General features: G+C 39.8%; 1 protein-coding gene across 1 annotated transcript in view; it reads left to right on the forward strand.

Annotated features, from left to right (window-relative positions):
- Positions 1 to 7596: 7596 nt before the first annotated feature.
- The window catches only part of AHRR (aryl hydrocarbon receptor repressor), a gene marked incomplete at both ends in the record, with an annotated part of 65829 nt that continues 49742 nt past the window's right edge, over positions 7597 to 23683 (forward strand). The window contains 2 exons of the mRNA XM_079533005.1: positions 7597 to 7658; positions 15371 to 15552. Of these exons, the coding sequence (XP_079389131.1) occupies positions 7597 to 7658; positions 15371 to 15552 (244 nt within the window). The remainder of the gene's footprint in view (positions 7659 to 15370; positions 15553 to 23683) is intronic.

Below are 23683 nucleotides of genomic sequence, written 5' to 3' on the forward strand. Positions count from 1 at the left end.
TGTTCCAAACACAGTGCTGTTAATTCTGTCACAGCCTTTCTTGTGATAGTTGTAACTAAAATAGCTAAGTATATCAAAGCCACTGAATTACAATCTGTAATAATGACGTATGGTCTTATTAGCAGATAAATCTGAAAGATGTATATCCATTTACTCAATTCTAGGCCTTGAGGACCTGATTTTTCAGAAAACACAGTCCTTTATTTTCTTTTGCTCAGAGCACAGTCCTCAATGCCTTCAGCTGCAGTGCTGAGTGCTCATTGCTTTTAGAAATGAGACCAGGCTTCCAGAAAATGAGGATTGACGCTTCTGCAATAATTGGGTTTAGTCACGTGCCCAGCATGGGGCAGACAGCACACCCTGCCCATTCGTGCTGTGTGGGGCAGGGGTCTGCTCTGTGTGCTGGCGATGCCCTCCTCGTTCATGTGCGCTTCATATATTTTCAGTGCTTTTCTCTGGGCTGCATGAACACACCTGGAGGGGAGGAACAGTGAGAGGGAAAGCCTGGCTCTGCCTGTGCCTGTGCCAAGGGGACACACATAAAGAGCATGAGGATGGGAATGACTGTAGGAGGAATGATGGGAGTGACGTGTGCTGGGCCCAGATAGAAGCTATAGATAACTGTCAGACTGCAAGATGTCTCCCAAGTGCACACAAACTATTTGTCTTCAAAAGCCTGTAGTCAAGCATGTACATATTTTCTTTGAAGGAAATTGAAAAGAGATTTTATGTATCCTATGACAGACGACATTTGCTGTACTGTAAGCCCAACACATGATCCGTAGTACTTGTACAGCACACTCAGGTGTTAACATAGCTGTTTGTTAGTTAACTTGCATTTGTAACAGCTCCTCTTTCACTAGAGTGGAGACTGAGGCAGAAGAATAGATTTTAGGGCCAGAAAGAGCCACCGTGATCAGCTGTTTCGGTCTCCTGTCTAACACAGACCATCAGACATCCTTAAACAAACACTTCACCACACAGGGCTAATAGTTTTCTTAAGGAAAAAAAAAACAAAACAACTTGATTAGAAAAATTGCTTGGGGATGGAGAGTTCTCTACAGCCCTGGGTAAATTATTTTAATAGTTATCCACATTTATTTATAATTTGAATTTAATTAGGCTAAAATTCTGAAAATTGGATCTTGCTAGAATTAGCTTGATCTCTGTCACGAAATGTTTGTTTCTTACGTAATCTATTTGCTTATTGTGAGGAAGTCCTCTATTGCTGTTCTTCGTGACAAATCAAGCAGTGTTTGCTCCCAGACTCTGACTGCAGGGTTATTTTCTCAGCGTTCAGTCATTTTTGTGACTCTCCATTTCTCTTAAAGTATGGCTGCTTCAACTGGACACAGTATTGCATGGTATTTGTACAGATAATATATCCAAAGGCATTATACCATTGTCTTGTAACATGTGACAGTTAGTCAGAAGCAGTGCATTTGGCAGAAATTTGCTAATCACAATTAATTTAGCCACAGTTCTACTCTGCCTGTCATATGGGTTTCAAAACCTGCCCCTTAGGCAATTTCCATCACCAGCCTGCCTAATTTTTTGCCTGCTGATCTACTGGGATCCATACCAGCACGCCTGAAAGACTGTTCCAGGTTACTTCAGGATTTCTGCACGTGCAGAGATTCCTTCTGACTACCAGACATCATTTCTTTGCTGTGCAAGTGGTGGAACACTGGCAGAGGCTGCCCAGAGGCTGTGGACTCTCCATGGAGATCTCCAGAAGTTGTGGGGCCTGGGCACTCTGCTCTGGATGGCCCTGCTGGAGTGGGGCTGGGACCTGATGGGCCCAGAGGGCTCCGCCTGCCTCAGCCGTGCTGTGAGTCTGCTCTTGTGGAGCTTTTTGGAGTGGGTCTGGAGGAAGCCACGAAGATGCTCAGAAGGCTGAAGCACCTCTCCTATGAAGACTGGTTGAGAGAACCGGGTTCAGTCTGGAGAAGAGAAGGCTCCAGGGAGACCTCACTGCAGCCTTTCAGTGCTTAAAGGACACTTATGATCAGGAGGGAAATCAACTTTTTACAAGAGTGGACAGTGATAGGACAAAGCTTTCCAGGCCTTTCCTGGGTGGTCATTCCTGCTGCTTGAATGCAACCCAGCACCAACTACTTTGGGTTCTTAGGAAGATAGTAATGAAATAAAGAAAGCTAGTTTCCTTGCTAATTTAAAATATAGGTCCCATATTCAGTATCCTCTTGATCATGTATCAGCAGGTCTGTAGTTGCCACAGCAGCTCCTGTACTCTTGACGAGCTGTTGCGAGTGAAAGTCTCTAGGCAGAGCTGCTGCTCCCAGGTAGCAGGAAGCCCTGTGGATGAGCACGAGGTGCTGTGGATGAGCACGAGGCCCTGCAGCAGCTGCTGCTCCCTCTTGGCTCTTGAAGCCACTCTGCGGTTGTGTGGTGAAACAGGGATAAGCACAACTTCTCTGTTCCCAGGCTGTCTCTTTCAAACCTGCGCTTCTGCCTTATGGTCTGTGTAGCCCTTTCATGTACTTTGTACATTGAGTACAAAGTATGGCATCACATTCAGACCAGGAAATGATTCATAACATCTACTGAAAGGAGAGGCCATTAGATAATGTAACCTCTTATAGCTACCATTTTTTTTCTCCTGGATATGCCTGCCTACAGCTCGCATACTTGTATTTCACTTAAAAAGATAACTTCTGTTAGGGTGAACTGTTTGTTGTAGGAAGGCATCTAGTGGTGATTTCAAGGCAGCAGGGGATGGAGAATCCGTTAAATGATTTGTACCTTGCTCCAGTATTTAAATATGAGGTTACAGACTATTGCCTTATTTCTTGTTTGGATATATCCGGCTTCAACTTCTATTTATAAGTGCTTGCTATATTCTAAATTAAAATAATTCAGCTTTGATGTCTTCCCCAGGAAAGAAAGCACTTTATTCAAGTCACCAAATTCTTTTTGGTATGTAAGCAGGCTGAACTTGTTCTATGCAAGGGAGTTTCTTCGGCCTGCAAGTGTATTTTGTAGCTTCTTTCCTTGCACTTTCCCATTTTTGACAGTATTTGAAAAACACTTCCATGGGGACTGTACGCACTGTTCCAGGAGCAGTCTCATCATATCTGTAGGCAGAGGTAAAATCACTTCACTTGGGTCAGCCACTGCGCTAGCTGCCTTTGCGGCAGCTTTTTCCTGAGAGTTCAGAATATATAGACTGTATTCATTTTTTTCGTACCTTGATCTGTAATTCCTTTCAAGAGTCACTGGCATTTCAGGATGCAGTTCCCACTCAGCAGCAATGGCTTGCATTCCCAGTTCTGAGATGTGTTTGGCTGTATTGAAAAACGTTGGAGATACACAGACTACTTAGGTGCTGTCTTAAGTGTTATTTAATGCTGAAGTCCACTCTTCTGAATTTTTATAACTGCAAATTTTAGCACTGACGGCTTTCCATTGTGCTACAGTGCTTCATGCCTGTAAAGTCTTTATAAAAACCTTTTTGTTTATCAGTGGGTTGTCAGTGATTACTCTTTTCTGTATCATTCAGTGTATTCTTCATCTACTTATATTATGCTCCACAACTAAATTGTAAATTCCTGCATCAGACAGATTCGGCTACTTCTCAGTAAGTTTCCCTCCGAAGAGCCTGTTATTCTATAGAACTCTACTAAATGATGTTATTTGGCTTTCTTATCAACTTTTCAGATCTTTTTTTTTCTTGGGATAGATGTCAGTCTTATCACCTATTGTTAAGCTGGATGTTTCACTTCTCTAATACCATTATATAGCAGCTGTCTTTCAGTCCTTTGGATTCCTCAGTGTTCAGAGATTGATTACAACTTAATGCCATCACAATTAAAAGCATCTGATGTAAGCAAGTGAGTGATCATGGCTCACATGTACTCTTTCCCAGCCTAGCTATTTGGTTTCTGTCACTCCTAGCTCTCCTGCTCCTGGAGCTCCTCAGTTGCGCAAGTTCCTCTCCTGTTGCTGGGGAGCAGAAGGTTGGGGCTGTGGCTTCTCCTTCTTCCTCTCTCAGACATGGGTGGAGCACGTGAGGGCTCTTAAGCGTTGTAAAGACAGAAAGAGAAAAGGAAGAGAAGGGAAAGTGCATGACTGTGCTGAGCAGCTGAGTGTTGCCTCCCCTAGACTTGTCCTGTTTCTCACTATGAGGCTGCTGTGCTCTAGGAAAGATGTGGTGGAGATGTGCTGTGCTGCTCCAGTGGTGAAGGGAAGAGTTCCCAAGCCATCAGAAGAGGACACAGTCTAAGCAGGACTATGAATACATGTTCTTTCTCTGTTTTTGGAAGAAACTAGTCTATGACTGCAGCTCAGCAGCTTCCAAGTGCTGTTTTCTGCCATGTTCAGCCATACAATCATATGATCCTAGGATTTTTAGGACTCTTAGCCATGAATCTTCTGAGCTGGTCTTTATTCCAGGGCATTCATTCTCAAACTCATCTGCATACTACTATTGTCATTACTGGTATGTACATATCTGGGACAATGGTGCTCAGTTGCTGAGGCAGTGCTTCATGCTATGTTGCCGTGGTAACCCCTTGTCCTAATTCTGGGGAAGGATCCTATAGGAAGCTCGAAGAACTCATAGTTTGTTCTTATTTGATTCTCCATGTTTTCAGAAAGTAGAGACTAGAGATATACCTGTCAAATATATTTAACTTTTCTCCATCTAGTAAGTACTGTGCACAATTCTGTTCATAACATTCATCAAAAAACTTGTGTTATCTTTTCTTTTTAGCCTTGCAACATATGGATTTTCTTTTGGACTTTTATCTTTCTCAACCAATGCGTTACTCTTCATGAATCCTAGTTTACATTGTTTGTTATTTATTTCCTGTTTTTCAGTTGTTTACATACTTGAGGTCATTTTAATTTATTTCTAGTTGCTGTTAGATATTACCAACTGACCAGAGTGGGTTTTAAAACAAAATTGTCCTTTGGGAAAATTGAATAAAATATTAACTTTCAGTTTTCAGTTGAATTATGGTGTCCAAGTCTTCCTCCTCCTTTTAATTTTACTCATAAAAGCAAGGGAAGGGAAGTCTAGCATGTGACACTGTTTTGAAACATGGACTATGACTCACAGATTCATGAACAGTTATGAACAGGAAGGACTCGAAACACTGTAATATCGCAATATAAAGAAAATATCTTTTAATGTAAGGTCTCAAAGAAACTACAGCAGTTCTCTCAGCATCTTCGCACCATTTCAGCTTCCCACTGGAGCAGAAAACCCACCAGTGTAGACAAGCTTATTATAAGTGGCAGATTGTTGCAGAAGATAGGAGTTTGAAAAGCCTAAGCTAACTACATCTTCGGAGGTGGTTAGAATGTTTTATGTAAGCAAAACCTGCTGGATAAACTTACTTTCCTAACTTGCAGCAATAGTTATTGCACTTCATCCAGTCCTTAACAGACTTGATGAGGCAGTTCACATATCTGATTTTAGATGAACTTACTGTAGCAGTTTTCTGTGTTTTAGAAGAATCCTATACTTGTTACTGCATCAAGTGGAGAATGACTGGTGTTACCAGCGTCAGCTGTAATTAGGAAAGGGAAGCTACTGACCTATTTGTTTGCTATCTCTACTTGGCAGTATTTTAGACCAAATTCTAGAGGCAAGTACAATTAATGGCCAGAGTTGGTCGTGTAGTGAAGTAAAAATGAAATGTAGATTTAGATAATGTTGACAAAGTATCTTGATAGTCTTCTGCTAATAAAACAACTGATTTTTCAGATGAAGGAAGTACAGTAGGCAGGCCTAATTTATCTGACTTTAGTGAAGGATGCTGTGCTGCTGAGGACTAGTACAAGAATTGAAAGGGTTGGTAGAAGGAACTGAATCAACAATACACACTGGAAGGAAGATGACTGAGCAGGAGGGAAGCTACCAGCATTGTTCCTCAACTATCAGTTTGTAGGCAATCTCATTTTTACTACAGGATTTCATACAGGATTTTACTACAGGAGTGTAATAGAAACCTCAGTTGCTCGCACCATCAGTACAGAAGTGTACACCATTCTCATGTAATAAAAACCAATTGCAGATTAATTGTATGAACGAGATGGCCAGGCACTTGCAGACTGAAACTTAGATCTCCTTCACAAACTGTACATGAGTTTGGTGGAAGTTATGCATGAAGACAGAGAACTGGGCATGAGGTGACCAAATGTGACAGCGAGCTGTGAGTTTAATAATGGCTATGAAAAAGGAGAATGCTGTCAAACTAATATCAAGTGAGATAGCTCCCATAAAGAACTAGTGGTTTATTAATATGTATATGTATATATGCATTATGGATATGTACGAAATACAGGTTAGGCTTAATTAATATGCTGTATGTGATTCTGTTTATTCATGTTTTGGACAGATTAATTGAAATGGTAAAGAAAAAAGATTCTAAGATGATGGCAAGAATAAGGAGTTTGTAACACGAGAGGGGAATGAAATAGACTGAGTTGTCCTAGAATAGAAAAAATGAAGGCTAGCTGAAGACATGACTGATACTTAAAAATACGCCAATGAGTAAACACAATAGAGGAGGAAGAGCTATTTAAACTAAAAGACAATGTTGGCAGAAGAACAAATGGGCATAAAATGACCATGAACAAATTTAATCTGGAAAGCAAAAAGTTTTTAGTTATCAGAAAACTGTCTTTCAATGAAAAAGAAAACTCCTCCAAGTAGTTTTTTAAATGAGGTTCAGTATGCTCACGATTTGCTTTATATGACATAGCTTTTTTCAATAGCATGGGATTTGATTCAGTGAGTAGAAGATCCCCTTGATTTCTCATCTTGCACAAAGCAGCAAATACTCTTGAGATATATTAATCTCTCAGGCAATGCACAGCCATTGTTGAACAGCATACAGTGAGACTGAAATACTCCTTCAGACAGAAAACCAAGAGACTTTGCTGTTCGGCTAAGCTCCAAAAGATCTGAACAGACTGAACACAAAGACTTGTTTTAGGCCTTGCAATGTCTGACATACCCAAGCAGTGCAACAGTTTTGTCTAAAAGTTGTCACCTCCTGGTCCTAGTGCTAACCACAGCTCTGTGTGCTGCTTCTTGAGCTGCCAACACATATGCTCTCAGTCTCTAAAAATGAGGGTGTGAGGACCTGGACAAATGCTAATTTGAATAATTGCTTCCTACTTACCACAGTTTCAGTAATAGAAGACAATATTCCTGTGCATTTAAAAAGCTGTGAAATCCTCCCTGCAAAAGATGATGAGTAGTATTATTCATTCTTATTTGCTAAGCTGAATCTAAAAATGAGCCTAGAGGGAAAAAAACATATTTTTGCATATCGAGTAAACAGGATGTATTTTTATACCATGTATAGTAAGCTTAATTTGAAAAAATGAAAATTGAATATAAACATCAATATTCTAATAACATTAAGGTAGGAAATTGGAATAAGCCCTAAGCTTCTATCTTAACTAATGCCAGTGTTCTTTTTAGTGTTGTTGAATGCCACACTCAGGCAACGAACATTTTTTCAGCTGAACTTCTTGGTGCTGTCCTTTTGTACAGTGGTACGAAACGCAGAAACCTCTGAACTAAGACACCTATTCCTTTTCTTTTTCAGCATCAAAACAATGATTCCTCCGGGGGAATGCCTCTATGCTGGGAGGAAAAGGAGGAAACCCATTCAGAAACAGTTAAGTATCACATTGATCAGGAGGCAGTTGCACCTCCCTCCAAATGTGCGTGCTAGAAATATGGTAGGAGGAATCCAATCCTCCCATACTCTGCTGACCCAGGAGAGACTTAAGATCTTTTGTCATGGTGAGAAACCCAGGCTGGAGGCTGGCTCCGGTCAGCATCTTGTACCATTGCTCTTATTCCAAAGACTTTGCAGAATTGTTATTATGCCATCACGCTTTCAGTCATATGGTCTGATTTTTGGGTGGTCTTGTGTGGAGCCAGAAGTTGGATTCAGTGATCCTTATGGGTCCCTTCCAACTCAGTGTATTCCACGACTCTCCTACTCCAGAGAGGATGCTGTGCATGGGTCAGACTGCCCTTACCCACTGCTAGTTGATGACCCAGAAGGAGTCCAGTGGCTATGGTGCACACCACAGCATACTACATAGCATAGTGCTGTGAGGAGTGATAGGAGCAGCGGTTGTTTGTAGGCAGAAGATGTTGGTGGATTAATTGTCGGTTGGGCAGTTGGCTGGAGGGAGTGGCTGCTACCTGTGTGTGTCTGTGTTCCCTGTCTCTTGCTCAAGGAGAGCTTCCCTCTGTGGAAGCTGTGTGCTGAGTGGCACCAGTGTGCTGGTAGGTCCCCCCTTCCCCCTTTCTTGGCTTTGCCTGGCTTGGGGCATCACTACATCTAGTAGATGTAAGTCTGGAAAGTGGGTCAGTTCAGCCAACTGAAAAAGCAGACTGGTGACTCACGTTTTGCATAAAAAGAGCATCATTTTTGAGCCACTATTTACCACAGAATCACTTTTATTCGAAGAAAAAATGAGAACAATTGTATGTGTGAAGGCAGAGCAGAAACAAAAACCACAACAGGAAGAAAAAGATACTTGAAATGCAGGGAAAAAAGGTTATCATTCAAATGCAGAATGATTTTGTCATAAACTACTTGAAAACAAAGTCTTTTGATATAATTATCTGACATCTTCTGTGTTATGTTTGATTACATAGTTATGAAACTTTCACAGTGTGTTAAAATTATGAACTGCTGCTGATGGTCTTTGCAATTTAAGGATGAAAAGTTAATTAAAACAGATTTCTCTATTTGCATTTTCTCAGAGCTCCAAAAATAACTCGCTTGTCTTAAAATTGTATATTTTGGTCTAAAGTCAAAAGGGAGTTTCTCTGAAAGTTTGGGTGAAATCTGTTCATTTTGTTTGGATTTTGGAGAGTATTTGCACATGAACCACTTGTTGCCACTTGAAAAGATACATATCTATATTTAATGTAAAATGTATCACAGGTGACAATTTCAACAGACAAAGATAATGAATGAAGAAGAGTGTTCTTCCCGCAGTGCCTGAGTATTAGATCCGAATGTACGTGACATTGTTGCACTAGTGTTCAAGAATGCATACAGCTTCTTTATTCCTATATGAGCTATGGAAGTGCTCCAGTATATGAAATTACCTCTGTGCAGAGCTGTTTATGTATCCTAACTTTTGTGAGAAAGGAGTAAGAGTCACAGTTGCTTTGAAAAATGTTAAGCTTCGTGTTTGGAGTGTGTATGGTGGCTAGAAGAGCTTCTCTCTGAGATGTCTTCTAGATAAAGCAATATCTAAGAAAGCCACTTGCTATGTAAGGATGGAAATGTCCTCAGGAGCCCACTTGGGAATTTTGCGTTCAAAACATCGATGTAGCAAGTACCTTGAAAATAGCTCCGCTATGAGATTGTGATGCAGGTACCTGAACATATCTATCCACTCAGACATAGATAATCTTGATGGAGAAACTTGGTTTTTGTTAAAATAAAGGGAATCAAATGCTTTGAGTTTCCAGAATACTTAGCTCCCACACTGGAGACTACCCTCTATTTCCTATGGATAATAATTTCTTACTTGCTGAGGATGATTTCTCACTTCCTAGCAACACTGGTCTCTTCCTCAAACCATATCTGTTTGTGGGCTTGGTCTCTGGTAAGCCTTTCCTCATTCACAGACTTCCTAACATTGCTCTAAAGAGGCTCTGAATGCCTATGATTGACTTTACAGACTCCAGGGCTCCTTTCAGGGTCTGTGTCCTTCAGCCCTAACGGATCTTACTGATGTTTCAGAGCTATGAGATATCCTTTCTGTTATGTAGCCTTAAATTGTTTATCTTGAATTTGGAGGGGTATACATTATTGAACAGTATACTTAACGATTTTAATCCATGTTGTGCTGTTTTTTGTTATAACATTTTTTGTCTTGTTTGATAGCATAGCTCTATGGCCTTGTTCTATTTTTCTTCCTTTTGTTCTGATAATGAATCACAGTAGATACAGCCACCTGTTGTTCAGCCTGAAAACCTAATTTTTCAGAGAAATTAAGTTGATGGGAATTCTTTGTCCAGTCCAAACTATTATTTGTCTCTATCATCCTAATGTCCTCTAGAAATTTAAGACTTTCTCTTGACAGTTCTGGACTCCCCAGTTAAAAAAAGAAAGGGATATCCTGGACAGAGTCCAGTGGGACCGCAAAGATGATTAAGAGCCTGGAGCTCTTAATCTGTACGAGGAAAGGCTAGGAGACCCAGGGCACTTTAGTCTGGAGAAGGTAAGGCTGAGAGAGGATCTCATCACTTTTTACAAATATCTAAAATGTGGGAGTCAAATGGATGGGGCCAGGTTCTTTTCAGTGAGGTGTAGCAATAGAACAAGGGGCACCAAGCAGAAACTGTAGCTCAGGAAGTTCCATGCTGATCCAAGGAAGAACCTCTTTACTGTGAGGGTGACAGAGCACTGGTATAGGCTGCCCAAATAGGTTAGTAGTCTCCTTCCCCAAAGGCCTGGATGCCTACCTTGGCAACCTGCTGTACGGAAACTGCTTTAGCAAGGGCTCAGACTTCATGACCCCCAGAGGTCCCTTCCAACCCTGACAATTCTGTGATTCTGTGAAGTGAGATGAGTTCTCATCTGAGTAGGATACGTGGATTTCTCTAGGGATTTGTGGCCTTTTAAATGCCAGAATTCAAAAAACAGAGGTTCAGTGTTCCCCTCTGCAGAACAGCTGGTACTTTAACATCTTCCCAATGTATGTGCATCCCAGGAAGCCCACTCTCTGCTCTGTTAACATTTTGTGATCAGGCTGTCAAACCAGCTGATGATCCTGCAGCTGGCTTTTAATTGGAGATATTGCAGAATGACAGTGCCTGTTTTTGCAGGCATAGGACATTGGAAATTGCATTCTGAAGTAACTTTACAGAACAATGAAGAAAATATATGAAGAAACTCCGTGGGAGAATGAAGAGAGCCATTTGACTATGAAAAAATGAGTAGAAAATTTGTATTACTGAGAAGAGCTACTATATTTTGTCGTCTTCTCCACCCACAAGTAGGAGAGACCATCTTCAATAGATTGCCTTCAGACAATGTATCAGGTTTAAGTTCTACCTTCACCCATATAAATATATAACAAATCCTAGCCATTCTCCTTTGACCATGGAAAGTTTGCAAACAAGCCCTATTATATGTGGTCTGCGCTAAAGGATTTTGGCATTTATGGAACCAGATCAAGCACCTGGAGGTCAGGATGAATGAAAATTTTCCATCAGATATGTTTTTCATCCAGAAAACTGGTGTTTTGAGTAAAGAAAATATTTTCTACTAAGTGTTTGCTTCCTGTGGAAATCTAATATTTTGCTAGTAATTCAAGCATCTGAAAAATAAGGAGATCTTGTTTTTAACCTCAGACTAAAAGCATTACACTGAAATTAATACTCGTACTAGCAATGCTTGGGCAGTGCTTCAGGACAGTTACTGTTTGAAAGCTTCATCCACTTCATCTCAAACCCTGGCAACTTGTAAAAACTCTCTCCCTCCACAAAACATTTCTTGTAATGTTTTACAGCTCTTTAAAGGCAAACTCAGCTGCCTTCGCTCTGAGTGTATCTTTAACTGCTCCAAACTGCCCAGTTCAGTCAGAACTGTATCAGTGCCAGGGTAAACAGAGATCTTAGGAGCAGCTCTCTCCTTAGTTCTCATTTTAAGGCCCTCTATGGCATAGCCTTTCTTCTTACTTGGTATCACACTATCCAACCTCTCATCTTCTCTGTTGGTGTGATGTTTTCATGACCAAGAGTTCTGCTTTTTCCTCTCCTTGCTGTGAAGGCTTAGCAGAGGCGTATCATTGAAAAGGTACCTTTTCCTCCAAACAGCTTCCTCTCAGTTCTTTTCATTCATAGAGATGGTCAGAATCTGCACGTGTGGTTGGCACTGGGGCTCAGCTCTGCCAGGACACACTTGTGCAGGGCTCAGTCACTGTGGGTACTGGTCAATGTGTTGCTGATAACTATTTGCTTTTTGCTCTATGTCATTGTCTTTCTTCCCTTTCTCTTCTTACTGAAAGCTTCCTGTCCTGTCAGATGGTTAGATTTTCTCAGCTGAGATCATCAGTGTGTTTCATACTCCAGCATACTTGGACAACTTCTTCAGAGTGCACTTTTTGTTAAAAGATGTGGACTGCCTCAATGGGCAGCAGGTATGGCTTGGAGAGGAGGAGAAGACACAGCACTCAGCGTACAAATCTGTGGTGCAGGAAATTCCCCTGCAAGCTTACCCATCTGGTTTACAACAGTTGCAACCTGTGGGTCTTGGGCAAACTGAGGTACTGAAGCACAAACAGCTCAATGTCTTACGTACCAACAACAGAGAAAATGTCTGTGTCCCAGCTCCAGCACTCACTTCCAGGGACTACTTATATGGTCCCGTGCAGGAATGCATTCTTGTTACTGAGCAAAGCAGAATTTGGATGGTTGTGTTCAAGAAGCAAAGAAAGAAATGCTGGCTTTACTATTTTAGGTACAAGTGCCGCTTTATTGTAATAGGATTGTATGAAAAGCGAAGTGAAAAAGGCACGGAGTGAATGCTGTGTCTCTATTAAGACCTGATTTATGTAGTTTGAAAATCAGCTTTTACATAAGCACGACAAGCATGGCTGCTTTCAGCTCAAAGTAAGGGCAAGAATTTCCATTTGCCTCAAAACAGCTCCTTGAAGAATCTTCCTGCCTGCTGTTTTCCTTGAAGGATAGCTAAGCAAGCTTTTCCATGGAGCTTGCATTGTTTTAAATCCTATCCACTTGGCACCTAATTACCATTTGCATCAAACTCGCATTTGTTTGGATTTACTCACTTACTGAATCATTTCCTTGAGTTTTCAGGAAGACTTCTTTCTCTTGCAGTCTTTTTACCTCATTCCCTGTAGCTTCTAGAAAATGGGTACTTTGCTTGGTACAGATGCAGCCTGTGCATTTGCCATACATCTCTGATATAGAGCAGTTGTGAGTTTATGTGACAAATAGGCTTTAATGATTTCTATACCATATCAGTCTTGAACATTTTTACATTTTGAGCTCCTCAGTCTAATTTTCCATACTGGAATTTTTTATTCTGTACTAAATTGTTTCCTTACTTTGACTGGTTTGTCAGTTGTAAAGGGCAAATAATAATATCCTATGTTCCTAAACTTCTACTTAACTTGAGTCGTTGCTTTCCAGAGGTCAGACGTCATTTTGATGTTGTGAGAATGGCTGAGTGTCAGGGTTTACTCAAAAAAATTAGTACCCACTATTTACAAAGAGCATGCCTTTTTTTGGATTGTATTATTTGTTGGATGTTTGCTCTTTTTCGTAGAGAAAAGTCATTTATAGGTCCCCAATTACTGAAATCTCCCCCACGTCTCTGAAAGTACTTGAGTTGCTGAAAAGCCACATACAAATTTGGATAATTCTGAATGAAAAGGTGAGAATTACATTTTCACTGACACCTGTCTTGAACAGTTTTTCACTCATTCTATCTGTTGATGTTGTTGTGTTAAATTGAAGTGAAGGCTTACAAAGGTAGCAATTTTTTTTTCAAATCTGATTTGATTTAAGAGGTTTTCACTTAGCAGCAAAGTCAGCAATCACATATAAGAGACATCAATCTTTTTTTAACTAATTTCTAAACATAGTATTTATTTCCGAACAATGCTAAATTACATTTATAAAAAAGGAACACTCAAATTATGTTGTAATTTAGCTCTTTGAGCACCTTGTGGAATACTAATGTTCAAAATTAAAATTATAGTTGAAAAATGTAGTCAATGTATGGAGTGTGAAAATGCAGCAGAAAAGAGTTACAAGTGACCTGATGTACTCTGATTCTCCACTGGAGCACTGTTGAAGCTAGATAAGATTATGATCCTTGCATTTAGTTTGGTGGAAGTTGAAACTGCTAAAACACACGTATTTTCCTTGTCTATCATTTTCCAAACTTGATATAATTTTTCCCCTCATTTCTCTGTTGATCTTTCTCTGTATGTCTCTTCTTCTAGAGAAGGGGCTTTGGGATGAATGTAGCAATGTACTGCAACATCAGCTTGGACTGGTGTTATGAGAGAGAGATGGAGAACAGCAAACACAGTACTGAGTGCCCTGGTCAAATCCAGTTCAGCTGCAGTCCTAGGCTGCTGTACACCTTCAGATCATGGATTTGTTCAATTTACATCTCCAGTGGCTTATTTTTGGACAAAGAACTTGAGCAGTGCTGGGCCCAGCAATGGCTGTCTGCAGTGGATAACATCTTTCTCAACCTTGCCACAAATGCCTTGGTCCTTTGGTGTGGAACGCTCCTTATTGTTGTGCTAGTCACCCCAAAAGGTTGTGAGATAGGTGCAAAAGAGGCTGCTCAGAGAAGAAGCTATGGGTGCCCCATCCCTGGAGATGCTCAAGGTCGGGCTGGATGGGGTTGTGGGCAGACTGAACTGGTGGGGGTCAGACCTGCCCATGGCAGGGAGTGGAGCTGGGTCAACTTTAAGGTCCCTTCCAATCCCAAACATTCTGTAATGCTGTGATTCCATGGTTCCATGATTCTGTGATTCTATGATAAGATTCACTATTTTGCCTGTATAACTTTAATCTGCCTCCTTTCACTGTTGATAGTTTTCACCTTGAACATCTGCAATAGGTTTTCTGTGGAATCTGTTCCACACTGGGGTGCCTAATGGAGTTGGAGTGTTCGGTTTTTAAATCTGAATAATACTATTCTATGTGTTTTGAGAGGAGTATCAATGTTCTCAAGAGAGAAACCAAAATTTTACCTTTGTTATTAGTGATACAGAAAGGTAAATTTGAGGATGTCCACAAGATGTTTGAGTTTGGCAAAATAATGTCTCTTCATGTTGCTTCCCATATTCTTTTAATCATGTCTGAAGAAAGGCTCATTTCTTAATTATCTTCTGACCTACGAGTTAATTCTGAGTCATTAAATGGAGGGTACTGAGATGCTTTGAATGAATACACTGGGTATTGAATGGGTTCATGCATTAGTCATGGTAATTTTCCTTTACTGTTCTGACATTAATTTGTACTGCACAGATGAAGAATCATTTTTCCTGGTGTTCTCTAAGATACAAAGGTAGCATCCATTCCTCTAAGGTCAGAGGGCCCTAACTAAGAGATATCATCTCTTCATTCATTTTCCTCCGGGCAGTTATGAGAAAAGAGGCCAATGTCCATGTCTTTGTGCAATGCAAAATGGTAAATTTCAGCATATCTTTTAAGCAGAGGATAAAAACTTAACAAATTTGCATAGGAGCTTGATTAACTCACCCGTTATCAACTGATGGCAAAAAGCATCTCAGTCTGTGGTTGCACTACTTGGAGGTATAAAACAGGTAATCGAAAATGTGACTCTCTTCTCCCCCACAGAAGGCCTGCAGCTGGAAATGAAAAATCAAATCCTTCAAAGAGGCACAGGGACCGCCTAAATGCAGAACTAGACCATCTGGCCAGCCTCCTGCCTTTCCCACCCGACATAATATCCAAGCTGGACAAGCTGTCTGTGCTGCGCCTTAGTGTCAGCTACCTGCGAGTCAAAAGTTTCTTTCAAGGTAGGTCTCTTCAAGATAGCAGGTTCCCTTTAAAACTCTCCTTCTTATTCATGACTGCTTTCTACTAATCGTGAGTAAAATTAAAATGAGGTGTTATATTGGTAAAGTAAGAAGAGAAAGATCTAACCTCTGTTATTGAACGTACTTCTTTTGCATATGAGATACTGCTTTGGAAATGTTGTGCATTTCCTCCTATGCTTTTTGTGTGGTTTTTACCAAATAATGGGATAATCTTCACTCTTCCTCAGTGCACTGTAGGAAATGGGAAAACGTGGCTGTAAAATACTTAAACCTGCAAAGAGACTTGGGGTAAATGTAAAGTTGTAATATCTGTAGCTATGTTGTGCTTCTTTTTTGAAGCTATTATTGCTCATGTTTGCAATGTCTGTTTAAACACAACTAACGTACCACCTGTATTTACTGTAAGCCCAACAGGAAATAGGCTTGCTTGAAAGGTAGAGGAATCACTTTCGTTTGGGATACGTGTGATCTAAAGTTCTAAGTGTTGACTAAAGCTGTAAAAGGCTACGCTTTGTTTTTGTAGCTGTCTGGCACACCATACAATGAAAGCCAAATGTGCATGTTCAGATGTACATAATAAGAAATCTTCCAAATCTGCAGACAGTTTTCATTTCTTCTGTTACTGTAGCATTCACAAGAGCAAAACCTGGATTAGGGATACAGCAATGAAAATCCTCTCAGAAATTGTTAAATAAAAGGAAAGCAAGAGCCTTTTTTGTGGAGTATAATCAACCAAAATTTAAAGGTGGACTGCAGAGACAAACAACACTACTTTTTTTTTAATGTTGTTTTCATTTGCTACTCTTTCCTCATCTATTCCTTATTATATAGAATGTATACAAGGGATCCCTATTCTTTTTATTCATTTTTAAATTTTTTACTGAAGAATGTTATTTGTTGGCCTCTTGCTCTTTTTACATTTTAATATAAAAATAATGCCAGATTGCACGATATCTTGCAAGCTGACATCATGTTACAGACAGTGATGTTAGTGATAGCAGGAGCCTCCCATGTCAACGGTGGCAGCTGGCTGCCCAGCCTCTGTCATCTGGGAGTTCACAGAGTGCCTCTGTTTCCCTTTGAGCTCATACCTGGGTGTCACTGCTTCTTCCTCTCAGCCGTGTTTTCATTTCTCATGGATTCACAAGGAAGAAGCTGTCTTCAGCTGCCTTTACTTCTCTTCTGCCTGAGTTTCTAAGACAGATTGTCCTCCTTTTTTAAAGTGATGGGATAAAAGTAAGACAAGTAAAGCCAGACTTCATTGCTTTGAAATGTTCCATGTTTCAAGAGATTTCATTTAATTTAATCCTCAAATTGCCTAATTGGACACATAGTTTGTGTACCCTTCATTCTTATTTTTAAATGTTTGCATTGTGAAACTAGGGTTACAGAAAGCATTGTTTATAGTAAAGGAAGGAAACTACATGCCATTTTAAGATAGAGAGCAGGCCAGGCTGGAGGTTCAGGAGTGAAGGAGAGGTGAGCTCCTGAAACAGAGCTGGAAAAGAAATGGATGCTAATGTCTGCTAAGAGCAGGAGCTGTAGCCTTGGCTCAGTGTCACGCTGTGATCTACTTTTTCATGGTTGTGTTGTGGAGAGCAGAGCAGGATTTTTTAACCAAACCTTTGGTAAGAGGTCATTTGAAAAAGAAACAAAGATTATCCCCAGTGCTTGGCTCTTTGTTGTGATGAAAAAGCACAGAGGAACAGGAATGGTTTATTTACAGCTTCTAAAATCTAAGGATGGTACTAAGTTGAGAGTTGTTATAAGTGCTGTGAGGATAGAGAACAGACCAATGGTATGCAGAGATGTTGTAACATTGGATAAATGCATATACGTGTATCTCGGGAAAAACGGACCTAGAAAATCTGTACTAATTCACTCAGGGACAATTAATCCAAAGGAACTGGTGTTTGGCAGAAGAGAGTAACCTGGAAAATAGAACATAAAAACAATAATCGAGGAAGGATAGTGGTCAGCAAATTGTTCCATGCTTGTAATATGATATGTTGACATAAACAAGAAAGCCAAGTGTGGATTTTGGTCTGTTTGCCCAGAGGCAGCATGTCGCTAAACAGGAAGGTTGTAATCCCTCTCTGCATGAGACCAGCATGACTCCATCTGGAATACAGCTTTTTATTGTGGGCATCTCCTGGTCACAAGGGCATTAGTACACATAAAGGGGTTTGGAATAAACACAGGCAAGAAGTAACTGAAAAGCTGGATGGACAGAAAAAAAGAGTAAAGTTAGCTTGAATACCTAGCATTTATATCCTGTGGCTGTTTATCTTCGAGGAGGAGAAGGGTGATCTGTAAGAAGAGAAGGAATTGGTTAGGGCATTTTAGAGTGGCTCAATGAATGACCTGAGAATTGATGATGAGCATGTTGAAATTTGGCTCGAGTATCCAGTAAAACATATCTGTGACAAGTTCTGTTCAGCTATCCAGTATTCCTAAAATTGGTGTAGTGGAGATTCAGGAGATTCAAGATTGTAGTCACAGTTCGATATGTAGGCATGTTCATCCTTCATTTAGAATGCTGCTCTTTGAATTTGAAGGAAGTGAATCTTAAATTCCATGTTTTTACAAAGTATTTGTAAGAATGCCTTTGCAGTTAAAAAAAAGCAACAACAACAAAACCTAACACTTGAGCTATATTCTTCACATAGAACATTGCATGTTCAACATAGAACTGTTTAGCAAGTCCTGTGACAATTATTATTGCAGACCTTCAACAGTCCCAGCAGTTTCCAGATGTACTCATTGACTTGCCACTAGGTGTCCTTTCAGTAGCTAAGCTGGAATCCTCCCTGTGCAGCATAAATGTTGCAATTTATAGAGATCAATAATAGCCAATCACAGGTCATGGAGTGACCTCACCATATTGATTTTTCTTTTCAGAAAATTAGGAATCAGGAGATAGCTAATACTCACGAGTCATCTGTTCTCTTCTTGGTGACCATTACAGGTTAATAATTTGAAGCCAGTTCATTTTAGTTAAGTTATGCAAGGGAAAATTCTGGCTCCTTTCTGAAATTTGAATCTGGTTCTTAACACAGATTTTCCTGGTAGTCAATTTAGCAGTCACTGTGGTGGATTCCCTCTCTCATTCTTAGAAACATTTTCATTTGGCTTGAGAACAATTCCTCTGTTTCTTGGCTTACAGTACTCAGATCTCTGTAATCAGTTGGCATTGGCACTATTAATAGTCCCACTCCCCCAAGCTATACACATTTAGTCATTTTGCATTTTCCTGATGAGCACTTCAAAATGGCTTGAAGCCATAACCTTAAAATCTCACCAGATCTCTCGTATAAGGCAGCACGGATCTGAACCGGTGCTTAGACTGAGAGGCATCAGCAGCTACAGGAAGCTGTGCTGGTCATTGGCCTGACAAAAATTTGTCTTGGCTGGGGCTGCTGTGGGAATGGAGTGGCACTTAATGTCTGTGATCACTTGAGCTCACTGGACCTCTGACTTGGACATATTCCATTCTGGTTAAATGTATTTTGCCTTCCTTCATCTCTCTTGATGATAAACCCTTCAGTAGCTCTTATTTCTCAAATTTTCCTGTGGTGGAAAAATGGTGGTCTTGTTCCACTTTAAGATTGGCTCTTTTTGTTTAAATTGTTTCCTTCTAACACAACTTTTAATTTTGCAAATCAATATAGAAAGAATAGCACCTTATTCTTCTAGCATCTCAAGTCCGTTCTCAGAGCAGTTGCCTTAGGCTTACGGGTCAGGAAAATACAGTGTAAGACCAATAGGCAAAATAAGAATACAATTAGAATCATTCTATGGTTCTATGTATTAGAACTGGAATTTAAAATTTCTGTTTGTTTTTCAGTTCTTAGTGTAACCAATCTTATATTGGTATTCCACTCAAACTTTCCTTCAGCGTGTCATTCAATGGAATCATGAAATTGTTTGAGTTGGAAGGGACCTTTAATGGCCACCTAGTTCCACTCCCCTGCAGTGAACAGGGACACCTACAGCTTGTTCACGTTGCTCAGAGCCCTGTTCTGCCTGACCTTGATTATCTTCAGGGTTGAGGTATCCACCACCTCTCTGGATAACCTGTGCCAGTACCTCCCTGCTCATATTGTAAAAATCTTTTCTTAATGTTAATACTTCTAACCATAAGCATTTCTAACAAATGATAGCTAATGTTGCCGAGTACAGCCTGAGATGGCAAAAATATGAACCTAAATAGGGGTGATTCTTTGGGTATTCAAGAGGTGGGGACATTTTAAATAGTTTGCTGCATAATTTAGATAAAGAGTAATTTAATCCAGTAGTTTACCTTATTTTGTCCATCTGAACATTTTATGCATGTGTTTTACCTGCTGATACGCACATACACTTATGCTAACAGATAAACATGCACACACAGACAAAAACAGTGGCATCTCAGCAAGCATCTCCCTCGTGGCATTATTTTTACTTTCTGTGTTTACTTCCAGAATTCACCGCCTTCTTTGTGTTTACTTACTTCCAGACTTCATTTCATTGTGAAATATAAAAATTGACAAATTTATTGATGACTAAATAAGAAACAAAGAGTCCTGAATTAATTTTGAGAGAAACAGTATTTAAAGTTTCAGTAAATTTTACATTCAAATTGTAAACCAAATCTATCCGAAATACTGACAATCAAGCATAGGGACATTTTGTTTGATCTCCCTTATTTTGAAGTGATATATCATTTTAAAGTGAATTGTAATAGGCTGTGAGAAATTTGTCAGTAATGTTAGCTCATTTGCTTCTGTGTAAAATTTCAGATTTTAGGAAATAAGCCTGGAAGAGACTATCCTCAGTGACCAACTGTGTCTGAGAGATATTTGTGTAATGTTTCATGAGTCTGCAATCTCAGTGATCTCCAACAGTCTGGATATCTCCTTCCTTCCTTCCTTCCTTCCTTCCTTCCTTCCTTCCTTCCTTCCTTCCTTCCTTCCTTCCTTCCTTCCTTCCTTCCTTCCTTCCTTCCTTCCTTCCTTCCTTCCTTCCTTCCTTCCTTCCTTCCTTCCTTCCTTCCTGCCTTCCTGCCTTCCTGCCTTCCTGCCTTCCTGCCTTCCTCCCTCCCTCCCTCCCTCTTCCCATGCTTCCTAAAGATAAGCTCCCTGTTTATCCTCTTCTAGTCTTTCTGTATTTTCCTTTTTTATCATGATTTCTCATAAATTTACAGCTAATATTTCTGAGAATGCTCTGCTCATTTACAGAATGTGCTGCAATTTTGCTAGACACGATCAACTTGCAAGCACTCAATTCCTCCATCAAGGTGCCAACCTTGTTGCTAATACTAGCAGTATCTGCTTGACCTTTAATGATGGAAGCAGAACAGGCAGTAAACATATAAAACTTTTTGTGCATTATCTACTACTGAGCAGTTGTTTGAGTTTCTAGTTCTGAGTAGCAGAACCATCTTCCCAGTCTTTTTGTATCATTTAAGAACTTCCAGCATGCTTTTTATAACCTCACCTTTCTTGGCTTTCAGGCACTGGCTTTTCTGTTTGTCTTCTTATATGATCGTGCTCTATTTTATTCATTTTTAAATGTATTTTATGAGCTTCCAGTCCTTGAAGAACTCAGGATTTTAATATGGTCTTTTACTGTATTTCCTACTCTTCACTAACACTGAGATACTTCATACATTCCAATTTGTTGAAAGACCTTCTAACTTACTTTTCTTAGGTATCTGACCTATGAGATTCTACCTTCCATTTCTCCAGGTATACCTAAGTGTTTCTTCTCCAGAGCCGGTAGCTTCGTTTTGCATTTTTTTGGATTTTTGCTGCTGTAAGAGTCTAGGATTTCCTAGTCCCTTTCACCAAGATGCCCTCTCGCCTTCTTACCTGTTTCTCTCTTTCAATTCAATCCTTTTTTTAAGATTTTTTTTTTTCCCAGTTCTGTGTGGTTTCTGTCTTTCTTCTGACTTAACATTATACTACCAGGTCATTTCCTTTTACTCATTTATGTGTTTGGTGTGATCCAATTCCCAATGATGTTTATCTCTAATGGAAATTGGATTTATTCCTTTTAAGAAGAAAGCAACAAAGGATTCCTCCCAGCTGGCCTGATTTTCAGTATCCTCAATTACTTGCAATCTGTTCCAGCTTTCATCTCTTCCTCCTGTAGCTGTCTACTTCTTACTATGTTTATTTGGATTCCTTAGGTTTACTAATTAGATTCTTTACATCAGGCTGTCCTAAGAGCAGACTATAAGGCTCTACGTTATTGTAGCATGTGAACACTTAGTGCAACAGTCCTCAATCCATTGCTGGCAGATATACTTCTGATGAGATGTGTGTGAATCCACTAACACTCAGAAAGTTATAAAAATAAAACTTGAGATGGGTAGGGAAGCAAAGAATGATCTGGCTTTCAGTGCATTATGCACATAGTAATACTATTCTACTATATAATGCTATACTACTTTATGAGTGCTGCTCGGCTGAATGAAAGCTCCTCTTTTGAAGATCCACTGCTAAGCAAGGAGAGGGATTATCACACTTCCAATTTCTTCCCATTGTCCTTCGTTAGTGTTTCTGTTTCTCCTAGAAGTGTTTTGTTTTGTTTTGTTTTCCAAAATCTCTCAGCTAAAGATTTTTCTTTTTTGTGTCTGGATTGCCAAGCTTTGTTCTTTTGGTATGCTTTATAGATTTTACTTTGTATCACCAAAGAAGATTGTTCTGTAACAAGATTTAAATGGTTTTGAAGTTAAGCTCATAAATTGGTTTTTGCTAAAGTATTAAAAGTTAAAGTATTTTGCAAGTATTGCTAAAATTATCGCCCATACTGAATATATTTCTCGTGGAAAAAAAAATTCTTTATTAGCTAGCTGGAGTAGCCCAAAGCATTCTCTTAAACGTAGAATCATAGTCTCAGTGAATCTCAGAATCGCAGCACGGCTGTGGATGGCAGGGCCCTCTCGAACTATCTGGTCCTCTGCTCCAGAAGGGCCAGTCAGAGCAGGGTGTCCAAGCTCGTGTGTAGGTGGCTTCTGGAAATCTCTAAAGAGGAAACTCCGCAGTTTCTGGGCAGTCTGTGACAGTGTTTGGTCATCCACATGGCACACAAATGTTTCCTGGTGTTCAGATGGAACCTCCTATGTTCCATTTTGTGTCCATTGCCTCTGTTCCTGACACTGGGCACTGCTGAAGAGTGCAGTCCACTGTCTTTTCACCCTCGCTTCATGTATATACACACACACACACATATATATATATATATATACATGTTGATAAGATCCCTCATGAGCCTCCTCCTCTCTAGGCCAAAGAATTCCATCTCTCCCAGCCTTTTATCATAGAAGAGATGCTCCAGCCTCTGGACTGTGGCCATTCACTGGACTTTTCTGGTCTTTTGTACTGGATATACTTAGAACAGATGCAATAAAAGAATAAAAGACCTGAAATTTAAATAAATGTATTAGGAGATGCCATGTTGAGAACAGGATAAAATGCCCTACATCAGCATTTATGGTTCATGCCTTCTTGACTCCACCTCTTCACTCTCACCAGTCTTTTCCTATTATGATCCATGTTTAACTTAAATTACAGAAATGATGAGAGGCTTTCAGATTATCCCTAAGAGTGTAGCTTTTGACAAAACCTGTACTTTGAGTTGCAAGTCTAGGATTTCATTTATGGTTCTCTGCTTAGCTAGGGCTGAATGTGATAGCTTGGATCAAGAGGTCTCCAATATTTGTATAGTTTAACAATTACAAGTTTGTTTTTTTTTTTTTTTAAAGATACACTCTACTGATTTAAAGCACTTATAGTGTTGTCATCTGAAACTGAATTCCTGAATGATTTCTTTATCGTGAGGGAAATAAAGGCTTAACTTTTTGGTCACATTCAAAATATCCTTAGGATATCTGTTGCTGTAGTCCACAGACACAGATTATTAGATTGTCTATAATATTTAAGTTGTATAAGTTATTTCTGGCAGCGTATTTAATTTCTTTCACTGAAAAAGAACCTCTCTGGCCAAGGAGGGTTAGTAGCTGATAAGGTCATTCCAGTGACTGTAGTACTCAATCATCATATTCAAATGACCAATACATTCAGAATATTTCAGCAAAAAGGGACATCTTATGAAGGAAAGACAT

The sequence above is a fragment of the Tetrao urogallus genome, assembly GCF_951394365.1.
Source record: "Tetrao urogallus genome assembly, chromosome: 3".
Taxonomy (NCBI): Eukaryota; Metazoa; Chordata; class Aves; order Galliformes; family Phasianidae; genus Tetrao; species Tetrao urogallus.